Genomic DNA, 13,528 nt, shown 5'->3' with positions numbered 1-13,528 from the left:
TTGTTTTGTTCTGCTGCCTTGTTATCTTCTGTCTTTTGTAGCTACTGGTTATGAAAAGTACTTTGTGACTCAATAACTGAAATAATAAATAGTAAGGGGGATTTTTGTCTTGGCCAATCACCCAACAAAGGGATGATATTTCCTATAGCTCAAATGCTTAATCATGTAAAACTTTAAGACTTAATAACATTTGTGGGCGTGGCTACTTTGAGTGTGTAGCCATACTGAAGCTGCAGCCTCTTTGCCGATTTCCAACAGGAATTAGGTTGCTGGCAAGATGACGATGCTGGTACAGCTCAATCTAATCCTGTAGGTGGCTCCACAGAGGCTATATCCGTCTTTTACTAACCCCTTAAAGGGTAATTACGCAAGTTCGGTTGCTTTTTCTGCTGTTTTGGTAACGCTACTCTTGTCCATGTGCATTTGTTTACAACAAAGCCGGCGAAAAATCAATACGTGGAGCGGTGGATAACGTTATAAGTTGAAGTCATAAGTCATTTAGTTAACTATAACAACCATCACAATTAATCTGGAGCTTTTTAATTAAGGTAATAATATAGCATAGCCACAGGAGAAATCCTGCTTAGATACGCCAACATTTTTTTCGTGTCTTGCCTCACTCCTGAGTCCATGACCAGCAGATAGACACCATCCTTTCCACTGTGCGTGCAGTAACAAGGGAGATAGAGCCGTATCGCCCGTAATTAGCTTAGCTCAAACACTGGAAGTGTATGGGTAGTGTTAGCCTGCCTCCACCTAAAGTCGCTAATTAGCTTAGCTCAAACACTGGAAGTGTATGGGTAGTGTTAGCCTGCCTCCACCTAAAGTCGCTAATTAGCTTAGCTCAAACACTGGAAGTGTATGGGTAGTGTTAGCCTGCCTCCTACCTGAGCTGAAATCAGCAGTCAGAAGCTGATTTCATTTTAGCTCTAAACTCTGTAAATATATCACTTTATCAACATTTCAAACATGTTTAGGTGAGAAAGTAGCCGTTTAGATCAGCAGTGTGTCGTTAATTTGTCTAAATACCAGCTGTTTACAATTTAGTTTAATTCGGCGCTACTCAAGCTAGCTGTTGTGACCAACGCACTTCCGGTTACTTTCACAAAATAAAACACCCGTTGCCCTTTACATACAGAAGTGCTTTTACTTTGAAACAGGAAGCTAACCTACCCTCGATGTAGCTAGCTTGAACCAAAATAAAGCGTCTTTGCTTGAACCCTCCGTTTTGACCGATCTGGTCCCGTTAGCGGCATTTGACCGCTCAAGATGCCTTACCGGAGAGTTTTGTAGCTCTGAGACCAAGATCGGTCCGTTTAGAGTTGCTGAAGAGTTTCTCTGATGACTTTAGGTGGAGGCAGGCTAACACTACCCATACACTTCCAGTGTTTGAGCTAAGCTAGGCTAACACTACCCATACACTTCCAGTGTTTGAGCTAAGCTAATTACAGGCGATACGGCTCTATCTCCCTTGTTACTGCACGCACAGTGGAAAGGATGGTGTCTATCTGCTGGTCATGGACTCAGGAGTGAGGCAAGACACGGAAAAATAAATGTTGGTGTATCCCTTTAACACCTGTGGGCAGGCTAAGAAGCACTGAGAAGCTACACAACCCACAGATAGGCTAATTAAATATACTAGTATACTACTACACTAATAGTGACTTGTTTTTACCAAGCACTAGTGGAAAGGCACAAGGGATGACCTCGGTGTGGCCCATCACAGCTTCAGAGATCTTCCACCATGACTGCAGTTCCTTACAGGGTATCCACGGCAACAGTGAGACTAAGACGCCTGATAAGACCCACCGAGGCATCCATCTGTTCAATCATTACTGACACCAACCTCCGTTCAGCCCTGTCTGTCAGCAGTAGCTCTTCCTGAGGGACCGAGGGGGCACCAGCTGGTGAAAATGTCTTGAAGACTGCTGAAAGTATAGACGACTGTGTTGCAGCTTGGCCTCTTATTATACTATTTATCTCCAAGTGCCTCAAAACGATCTGCTCAATAAATGTATTACCAAATCAAGCTGGTTTTTAATCATTTAAGATTCAATATAGTATAAAAAATGCATTTACCTCTAAGCCACACCTGATTTCACTGTTGTGATTTCCAGCTGCCATCAATCTACACTAAATGAAAGAATTAGAGTCACCGGAGTGATGCATTATGGTCAATCCTATCAGAATTTGTCAATTCCATAATATGCAAATGACATACCATACTCCATAGATCAGGGTGTAGGTTTATAAATAACAATATTCGTCAGTCGACAGTTTACACACTAAAAAAATGTTGGGTTATCTCTGTAACCCAATTTCTGAGTTATTGGTGTTGAGTTAAATTAAAATAAAGTTATTTTTCCAGAGTGTAACCCATTTTCAGGGTTATAGGGCTATGAATTTAACCCAATTCCTGGGTTGTGCAAGTAATTGGGTTATTTTTCAGTGAGTAACCCATTTGTTGGGTTAAGGGTTGGGCAATTCTGTGTGTCTCCGCCCGCCACCACAGCTACCTGTGAATATATTGGGTCAAGCAAGTGCTTTATACACAACCCAATAGTTGGGTTAAAAATAACCCATCGTTGTAGTTAGCATAACCCAACTCTTGGGTTGAATATTCAAAAAAAGAGGAACCCAACCTGTTGGGTTAAAATAACCCAAAAAGGGGTTTGTCTTTATTTGAACCAGCAGTTGGGTTAAAATTTGGTTATTTTTTTTAACCCAACTGTTTTTAGTGTGTAAGCGGTTCATTGCCAGAATGTCTTTACCCCCATTTCCTGTCTCCCTCACACTATAAAGCTAGAAAAAGCAGCAGCTCCATCAATCAGATCTTCGGGATGTGCACACAACCTGAGGCCGGAGAGCGACATTTCAGCTCGACAATGACCAAACCACACAGCCAGTCCGACAAATCTGACAAATGTGAATGACTCGGCCAAAGCTCAAACCTAACATCCTTCTTTCATTCCCATCTGTTTTGATACTGTTGCCATGGGTGTAATATTTTAGCATGCAATCACTGCCCAAACACCTCAACTGTCCACCACTATCAGCTCTGATCCGTATGTTGGGAACCAGTGATATACAAAATCAACGTCCAAAGATAAAAAATATGGAGGATAAATAGTGCAATAGTGCAGAAAAAGAGTGAAATGAATAATAGAATGCACAACAAGGAGGGTTATGTTATGAAAAGTAAAGCTGAACGAGTAGAGGCGGAAAGGGACTCGGGGAAGAAAACTGAGGTCAAATGAATGGAAGAGAATGACAGAAACAGATATAAAGATGACTGACAAACGGAGTGAAGAGAAAGACGTCTTTTTGGCCCAACACAGACGGGACCTCAGGGCGCAGTCATCCACAGTAACGCTAACGGTCAGAATACAAACACTGTAAAAACAATTGTGGTAGTTTCTACAGTAAAAATGTAGGCCTACTATCATTTATTGTTCTGTCATTTTACAGTGTTTAGACTGTATAACTCAAAGCATTTTGGGAGTAAAATGATTAAAGTGGCTGACTGTATTGTTCTACTTTAAAATTACAGGTGTGCAGTGTTACAGTTAAACAGTGGCGTGCACAGACTTTTTGAAGGGCAGGGGTGAAAAGGAAAAAAAGGGCACATATAATGCGTCCTCACCACTAAAGAGGGCACGTTAGCACACGTTTTGGCCTCCTTGAGGGCACTTTAGCACACGTTTTGGCTCCTAGAGGGCACTTTAGCACATGTTTGGCCCCCATGAGGGCACATTAGCACACGTTTTGGCCCCCATGAGGGCACTTTAGCATGTGTTTTGGCTCCTAGAGGGCACTTTAGCACACATTTTGGCCCCCATGAGGACACTTTAGCATGTGTTTTGGCTCCTAGAGGGCACTTTAGCACACGTTTGGCCCCCATGAGGGCACTTTAGCATGTGTTTTGGCTACTAGAGGGCACTTTAGCACACGTTTTGGCCCCCATGAGGGCACTTTAGCATGTGTTTTGGCTCCTAGAGGGCACTTTAGCACACATTTTGGCCCCCATGAGGACACTTTAGCATGTGTTTTGGCTCCTAGAGGGCACTTTAGCACACGTTTGGCCCCCATGAGGGCACTTTAGCATGTGTTTTGGCTCCTAGAGGGCACTTTAGCACACGTTTTGGCCCCCATGAGGGAACTTTAGCATGTGTTTTGGCTCCTAGAGGGCACTTTAGCACACGTTTTGGCTCCTAGAGGACACTTTAGCATGTGTTTTGGCTCCTAGAGGGCACTTTAGCACACGTTTTAGCTTCCAAGAGGACACTTTAACGCGCGTTTTGGCTCCCAGGGGGCACTTTAGCATAAGTTTTTCAACAATTGGGCCATGGGGGGGGGCGACTGTCAGCCAGCCCAGTCCTTGAGGACAGAGGAGAGACAGCAGTACAACAGGTGTGTGTGTGTGTGTGTGTGTGTGTGTGTGTGTGTGTGTGTGTAGGAGAGAGTGAAGTGTTGTGTTGCCCCTCCACCCCCCGTCAATAGTATCTCACACCAGTCAGGTATTTACTGCTCAGTGAGACAGTGTTGTGTTTGACTAGAAGAAAGTGAATGTGACTTCAACCATGGATGGGCTTCTAATACACTGTAAAAAAAAGTCAACAATATGTTGTATTGTGAATCATTTATAGCTAATTACCTGCCATGTAAATGGATGTCATTTGAATAGAATATACAAGATAATGTCATGAACAGAATTACAGTCTACGGCTTTTCTTTATTTACAACTAAAGCCTGTTACTACTTAGTATTAGAGTATTAGGGCCACATTGACAAATAAAAAAATCACAAACTTCGAGAATAAAGTCGTAAATGTACAACTTTATTCTTGTAAATTTACAACTTTATTCTCATAATGTTATGACTTTTTTCTCGTATGAAATTTACAACTTTATTCTCATTAATTTACAACTTTATTCTCATAAATTTACGACTTTATTCTCTAAGTCTGTGTTTTCTTTTTCTTAATGTGGCCTTAATACTACCTAATATGTATGTTACCTGTAAATTCAACAATTAAGGGTTTTTACCGAGTCATTACACTTTTCTGGTTTCATTAACAACTCACTGTTGCACCAAATATTGATCTCACAAAAGCTTTTTGTGCAAAGTTAATCATTGCTATTAGCCAGAATTGCCTCTTTTAACGCTTTCCTGTCCTGAAAACGTATAATAATAATTTACAGTCCCTACTAGTGTGTTGGTTTAAATTTGGATTCAGACACATCACAGTACAGTACATCACGTGATATTGGGAATGTTAAATATCTGCAGTGGGGCCGACGGCCGAGACAGACGGACAGATTTAGCTCCTGACAAACCGTCCGGTCACGCAGTAACAAAACAACGTGGGTGGTAAAAGATGACGGGGAGAGAGAGGGAGAGTTGAGGGCACTTGGAAATAAAAAAGAAAGACATTTAAAAGGGTTAGATCGGATAGAATGAGAAAGTGTAATGAAGTTGCTGTGCATATTTATTTTTATCTTTTTAAACTGGTCATTATCTTGTGGTGTTGTTTGTTGTTGTTGTTGTTTTTTCTTTTTTTTCCTTGTATGTGCGTGTGTGTTTGTGTATGTATCTGTATGTGGACATGTGTATGTATGTATGTTTGTTTGTATGTTTGTATAATTAGTATGTATGCATAATTAGTGTGTATAAGTAAATTATTAGTAAACGTAAATTAAATTAAAACGTAAAGTAGCCTAAATTATAAATAAATGATATTCATGATTTTGTAACATAAGATATGTTTAGACAAGGATCTTAGCTAGTCTTTATAAGGAGAGGGGGTGGGAGTTTATAAGTTTTACTTCTTCTCACTCCTTTTCGAATATGTATTCTATTTCTCATGTTTAAATGTTTTGTCTTATTCTTTTTTTTATTACTTTATTTTCATATTCGAAATAAATAAACATTTCAATCAATCAATCAATCAATCAATCAATCAATCAATCAATCAATCAATCAATCAATCAATCAATCAATCAATCAATCAATCAATCAGTTAGTTAGTTAGTTAGTTAAAGTTTATTTTGGACATGTTATAAGAAATAAAACAATACAGAAATGGACAGACATAACGTATAAAAACTTTGCAAAAACAACATATGAACAAAAAAAGAAATATATATATATATATAATAAAAAATAAATAAAAGAAAATAATTGAAAAATAAAGGTAATTTGATTATCTTGTTTTTGTTTTGTTTTGTTTTGTTTGTTTCATATCCGAAAAGGAGTGGGAAGAAGTAAAACTTATTTACTCCCACCCCTTATTCATAAATTATCTATCAAGTTATCTAGTCATCATAATATATACAGTAAGTTAATTCATGAGTTATTTAATTGGATTTATTCTAATATATTCTTATATTTATATGCATATAGATTTATTCTAACATATGATTACTAATCTTTATCTCTCTATATAGTCATATACATATAAAACATATACAAACACATTCATACATACAAAGACAAACTGAAAGTAACATGAACCGAGCAACAAATGACTAAGTCGGTAAATAATACCCAAATAAATAATAATAATAAGCACCTCGTGGTTGTCAGACACCCTCATTTCTGTACATACTGAAAATCATTTCTTTGTATTTCTAATCAAAGTGATGAGAATTTTTAAATGTATACACTGCAATTATCCTGCTTATTTACAACAATTTTTGATTCCATATTCCACAACAAACTCATCTCAGTACTTCTTCCTTACCCCCACAGTGAACAAAACAACTGGTAAAAGAACATTTATGTACAAAGCGCCTTCAGACTGGAATAATCTTCCTTTAAATTTACGCTCATTGACCTCTTTTCATAGGTTTAAATATTCTGTGTCTTCTTATTTTGAGTTAAATTGCACATGTTTCAGATGATTTATATCTTTTTCTTTTTTTTTTTTTACACTGTAATTTTTTATTTGAATATGATGTTATTATTTTACATTTCTCTTAGTTTATTTAGGCTATTGCCATGGCCATTTGCGGCCATTGAGAGGTTGTGTCCATTTTTGTACTCATTTCTTTTATGTCTGTGTTGATGTCTGTTGTCTTTGTTGTTGTATGTTTGTAGATTGTTGATTGTGTCTTGTCTCTTTTTGGTTTGTAATGTATGTTAGGACGCCCTCGAAAACGAGAGGGTTCCTCTCAAGGGGTTTATCCTATTAAATAAAATTTCTGAATGAAAGAATGAGAAAGAAAAAGAAGCTGTTGCTGGGGAGAGAAGGAGTGAAGTTGGATAGAAAGAGATAGATAGAAAGAGAGAAGGTGGTAAAACGAGGCTATCTGACACCACACAGCAGCTGTCCATCAGGCCAGCTGACCGCTATTTACAGCCTGAGACGAGATGACCCACCACCAGCTGTACCGGGGGGGGTGGGGTGGGGGGGGAAACACACACACACAGCTGAGAGGGAGAGTGTGTGTGTGTGCTTTATTTATTCATTGAAGCTTTATTTAAAGAGACGGGTCAGTTTATTTACACAGCGAGAGGAAATTCACCTCCAGAGAAAGTGGGGAAGGAGGGAGAGGGGGAGGGAGAGGGGGAGGGGGGGGGGGGGTCACCTGGTCCAGATTTGGCCAGTATTAATAAAAAAAAAGAAGAAAAAAGTAAAAAAAAAAAAAATGTAAATCATTCACTGCAAAAACTCAAAATCTTTCCAAGAATATTTGTCTTATTTCTTGTCCAAATGTCTCATTTCTAGTCAAAACTAATCTCTTTCCACTTAAAATAAGACTCATCAGCTAAAAATGAACTTGTTTTTAGATCATTTTCACTTGTTTCAAACTAATTTTCAATTGAAATAAGTAGAAAAATCTGCCAGTGAAAGCAAGTTTTTTGTGTTTGTAATAAGAAAGAAAAACTTGCTCCACTGTCAGATTTTTCTACTTATTTCAAGTGGAAAATTTGCTTGAAAGAAGTAAAAAGTGTCTAAAAACAAGCTGCTTTTTAAATGTGATGAGTCTTATTTTAAGTATAATGAGATTTGTTTTGACTAGAAACGACATTTTGACTAGAAATAAGGCAAATATTCTTGGTAAGATATTTAATTTTTGCAGTGTTCCTCCCGTCCATCTGTCTGTCTCGATGTCCCACAGCTCACTGGACCATTAAAACACCTCGAGACGCTGCAGGGGGGGATTCAGACCTGCGATCCGGCACCGACTGAACTGAACGCCAGAAACAGAAACAGTAACAGTGTAGTGGAGACCGATTTAGTCCCAAGGTTCATAGTAAACATTTCATCAGGTATAAATAGCCTCGGCTAACTGGCAGTGGCAGCAGTCGCTCCACTGTGTGTCTGTGGAATAACCCTTTATACTGTAGCGCTGTAGAAGGAAACATGTTTATCTGATTTAACTTCTTAACTTTTAACCTTCTACACGCATCTCTCATTCATATATTTATTTCTTTTTTATTCTGTGTTTTAATACACTATGTGTTTGTGATCTGTGTTGTTGTCTGTATTGTCTTGCTGCTGCTCTGTGACATTTTAAATTTCCCCTCGGGGATTAAATAAAGTATTTCTAATTCTAATTTCACTAAATTCATAATTTACATTAAAAACGTGATTAGGAAATCTCATCTCTCTTACAGAAAATAGAGATGTCCAGTTCTATCTAACTCTACAAACTGGATTAAGGAGGTGCTTTATTTTCTTACATTGGACAAAATAAGGTCGACCCTGTGACCTCTATATGCATCTATGCTCTTTTATTGTTATTGTTGGGGTTTTTCTCCTCCAATTTATTTTATTTTATTTGTGTTTTTCCTTTTGTTTATATATTTAATTTGTTTTTCTGTCTTGTTTGTGTATTCATTTTCTTAGTTTTTCTTTCTTTGTTAGTTTAATTTGTTTTTCTCTTGTTTTTTTTAAATTTATGTATAGTTTTTTTCTGTCTTTGTTTATTTGTGATGTGAATTAGCAACTATGCTAACTCCGGCATATTTACATTGATGCTCTGGCTGACATGTTGATTCATATGCAATGTTAAATTAATTAATTTCATTTGTTTTTCGCTTGTTTATATATTTTCTGTTTTTCTCTCTTTATTTATTTATTTCATTTTTCCTCTCCACTCTTATATTTTTTGGTAACTTGTTTATATCCATTTTTGTAAGTGAAATACTGTATGAAAATACAATAAACAGAATGTTAAAAAACAACCAGCATCGCCCACATAAAACCTGATGCCTTTGTGAAAACAGCAGTTACAGGTAGCCTATAGCCTACTGTATACTGTAACACCTCATGACGGCTTTCGCACATTCAGTTGTGTGCAATTTTTCATATGTGAATGAACTGAAATCAAATAAAACAACCTTGATTACAATCCTATGTGTTCATTCCTGAAGCTGAAACAAACTCTGATGTGTGTTTCAGTTCTGATACTGGTGTCATAGAGTGACTGAAGATCTGTTTTCACCACATCACCACATCATCACATTTCAAGTCTTCCCAGAAATCTATTCCGCTCCACTGCTACACAAAGGCTGTGTTCGAAATCATCCACTCACTCACTCACTCTCTCCCTCTCCACTACATCATGTAGACGATGTAGTGAACGACGGGAGGAGAATTCAGACAATAAACGGTCATTTTCTGGACGTGGTTGCGTCAGCTGATGCTCCAGGTGTTAGCGTGTTAGCCTACTGCTGCTAACGTAGCAGACGCGTAAACAAACCATGGATGTATGAAACAAACCGGACACATAAAAATAAAATAATAAAAACCAGACCCTTGCGGGAACATTTTAGGATGTGATTCTGTGTGGTTGTGTTACTCGGACAATAAACTGTTGAAATATCGGAAGTTTGGTTTGGTAAACTACTGTTGTGCGTCCCGACCGTGAGCCGTTAGCGGCTCTGTGGCTATTAGCTTAGCTGGTTAGCTGGTATTTCCTCCATATTCTACTACAGTTTCTTTATCAGATTGATTTAATGCTGCCTGTTAGTGTTGGGATGCTGCTGCCCAACTCCTGCTATTCGGGCAAACGGAGCCAAGGCAAATACGTCTGAGGAGTTTTTTTGGTAAATTGCCTTATAAATCGTAGCTAACATGCTAATTAGCTTCCTCTTCTTCTCTGGCAAAACACGACCGCATTGCATTGTGGGATACGGGAGTAGAAAGCAGTGTACATCGCTTGTTCACTCAGTTTCGCGGTGCAAATGGCGGAGAATTCGAACAACACTACAAAATGGAGAACACACTATATAGTTGGACTACATCCGTGATAGGGGGAGATTTACTACACAGCCAAAGTGACCAACACAGGAAGTGACATCACAGCTCTAAGCACTAGAAAGTAGCCCTGATGATGTCACACTGATGTCATCAGGACTAAAAGTTTTGCAACAGCACCAGAGCACAGATGGAAAATCGCACCAAAATCCCACTTGTTGCAAGATGCTTCAACAACGCTGCAACTGGAAGAAAAATGGGAGCAACCCTACATCACAACCAATCTGACAATCTGCACCTTTAAACTCCCCAAAACACACACTGCAGGGCCGTGGTATAATTCTGGGGGCCCAGCGCCCAGTGGGGCCCACAAAAAATGTATATAGCGCATTTCATACCAAGGCAACTCAATGTGCTTTACATAAAGACAAAACTTTTTTTTTTTTAAAGAACAGCATAAAACAGCACAAAAACAAAAAAAAAACAAAAAAAATGTTAAAAAGCAGGAGCAAAGAAGAATAAAAAAGTAAAATAAAAGAAAATAGATAAAGTTAAAAGTTCTTAAAAAGAGCTCAGCTATAAGCATGTGAAAAGAGAAATGTTTTTAACCTGGATTTAAAAGTGCTGACAGTTGGGGCTGATCCTGACTAACACTCATAGTAACGCTGCATTAGCATCAAAACAAAGTAGGCTAAATAAAAAATGATAATACATACGTAGTCTAAGAAAAAAAGTGGAAAAGTCAGGGGGGAGGGGCCCACTTTAGTATTCTTTAAGGGGCCCCAGAATTCCTAGCAGCGGCCCTGCTCATCATAATCACATCTGTCACCTACAGGCAAAAAGTACAACTCTGACATCACATCACTGTAAAAACTCTACATCTTTCCAAGAATATTTGACTTATTTCTTGTCCAAATGTCTCATTTCTAGTCAAAACTAAAATAAGACTCATCACCTAAAAATTTACTTGTTTTTTGATCATTTTCACTTGTTTCAAACAAATTTTCACTTGAAATAAGTAGAAAAATCTGCCAGTGAAAACAAGTTTTTTTGTGTTTGTAATAAGAAAGAAAAACTTGCTCCACTGTCAGATTTTTTCTACTTATTCCAAGTGAAAATCTGCTAAAAAGAAGTAAAAAGTGTCTAAAAACAAGCTGCTTTTAATATGATGAGTCTTATTTTAAGTAGAATGAGATTAGTTTTGACTAGAAATGAGACAAATATTCTTGGAAAGATGTTGAGTTTTTGCAGTGATCTCAGTATCTGATGGGACAGAGATAAACCCCAAACTTTCTTTCTTAAGTGCACGCGCACACACACACACACACACACACACACACACACACACACACACACACACACACACACACACACACACACACACACACACACACACACACACTGAGCTTTCATTTCATTTCCTACCGGATCGACACTTGATGATTTCTCCAAACTCGTCCTCTACAGGCTCGTCGCAGTAGTCCTCTGGACGCACACTGTCCGCCATCGATGTCAGGTTAAAAAGAAAAGAAAAAGAAAAAGAAAAAGTTAAAAATCAAGCGGTGGGGGGGCAAACGACCAAATTAAAATATGTTAAATCCACCAGGAGGAACCCAAAGTATAAAATAAATCCAGAAGGCGGTGAGGACGCAGGGACGGAGCAGAGAGACGCAGCAGGGACCGGGACAGGACGTCTGACTGTCTGTCACACCGCAGCAGACAGACAGCAGCAGGTGTGCTGGGGGGGGGGGGGCGACCGGGTGTCGGAGCATTCCCACCTCTAAAATAGTACTATGGTGCTCGGAGGTGGTCCCCCCCCCCCCGGCCCCCCACCGCCCAGCGTAACACCTGACACCCAGCGCCGGACGCCTGTTTCCGGGGAGGATGATGTAGTGGCAACTAGGTGACTCACCTCTGACCTCATGATTACGTCACTGCGTTGGTCACGTCACCATTCTGGCGAAATTTTGATATCACGTCCTTATTGAACTTAAATAGAGGGTTAGAAATTGGTTGAAGTTCTGCAACTGTAGTGAAATGCACTGTAAAAAAAAAAGAGAAAGAAAAAAAAGCTAATGATCTTTTTTTTCTTAAAGCTGTACAGAAAAGAAAACTGAATTTGAGCCCACTCTGGGTCATTAAATGAATGTGATAACTCATCTATCAGACGATGGAGGCCAAACTTTGTGCAAAATTCTATTTTTGAGTAAATCCAGGTCGAAAGTGTGTATTTTTTTTTCCGCATTGGATAATGCAGGCGCACGGATTATACGTCAGCCTGTACACGATTCACCAGCCACTGATATTGGATCCGTCATCCGTCATTCAAATGTCTGAGACACGCACACACACACGGAGCTCGGTCTCGCCCCAAGCTTTGAATATCCCGCCTGCTCGATAACGACCAATCAAATTCGTTTTCCTCACTCGGGTAAACTCGTGTTGCAGCTCGTGACAACTCGGCGCGACAAACAGGACAAACGGCCGTTTCTGTAGCTACACCTTTAAAACAAGCCTGTGAAATTAAAGAAATCATCCTTGAATTAACTGCCCAACTGTTAACCTCATTGCAATAATTATGAATTATTTATGCTTTCCTTTCTAAAGGTTGAATATGTAGAATCTTTATTAAAAACTATATATTAAAATATTCCATAAACTAAAATATAAATTAGTCTGAAATATGTGAAATTAAAGGTCAAGGTGCAGTAATGGGGTCAAAAGTGGGTAAAGGAAAAATCTGTAAAATAACAATTTGGCATGTGTTTGAATTTTCTTTCTTTTTTTACAGTGTGGCATATCTGGTCTATTAATATCAGATCTGTTCATATACTCACTTTAGATTTCCCAGCGGCTAAGAGCTTGGACTTGCCTCACTGCATCAGCTCCATTACGCGCAGCCTGAGACTGAATTAGAGGTTGATATGATGGACTCGGTCTCCCAGCCGCACTCATAAAAAATCCTGGAGCTCCAAAAACAGAAACCTGACTGGCATTCCCAGGAGCTGCCCGCTGCTGCTGCTGTATGTGTGTGTTTGTGTGTGTTTGTACATGTGTGTGCGCGTGTTGGTACTTTATTTTTTGCTCAAGCGGTAACTTTCACCTCTGACCACACCCAGCATCACACACACTAAAAAATGTTGGGTTATCTCTGTAACCCAATTTCTGAGCTATTGGTGTTGAATTAAATTTTTGGGTTATTTTTCCAGAGTGTAACCCATTTTCAGGGTTATAGGGCTATGAATTTAACTCAATTCCTGGGTTGTGCAAGTAATTGGGTTATTTTTCAGTGAGTAACCCATTTGTTGGGTTAAGGGTTGG

General features: G+C 38.9%; 1 protein-coding gene across 2 annotated transcripts in view; it reads right to left on the bottom strand.

Annotated features, from left to right (window-relative positions):
* dmd (dystrophin) overlaps window positions 1-11,902 on the bottom strand; it is a 413,300-nt gene extending 401,398 nt beyond the window's left edge. For both annotated transcript variants that reach the window (XM_085802729.1, XM_085802740.1), the window contains exon 1: window positions 11,633-11,902. In XM_085802729.1, coding sequence (XP_085658855.1) covers window positions 11,633-11,714 — 82 coding nt within the window. In that variant the 5' untranslated portion in view covers window positions 11,715-11,902. The remainder of the gene's footprint in view (window positions 1-11,632) is intronic.
* Window positions 11,903-13,528: the final 1,626 nt, after the last annotated feature.

Source organism: Trachurus japonicus, chromosome 2 (genome assembly GCF_045865225.1).
Source record: "Trachurus japonicus isolate A0001 chromosome 2, Traja_1.0".
NCBI lineage: Eukaryota > Metazoa > Chordata > Actinopteri > Carangiformes > Carangidae > Trachurus > Trachurus japonicus.
Note: the sequence above shows the minus strand (reverse complement) of the source record. Positions and strands in the feature narration are given on the sequence as shown.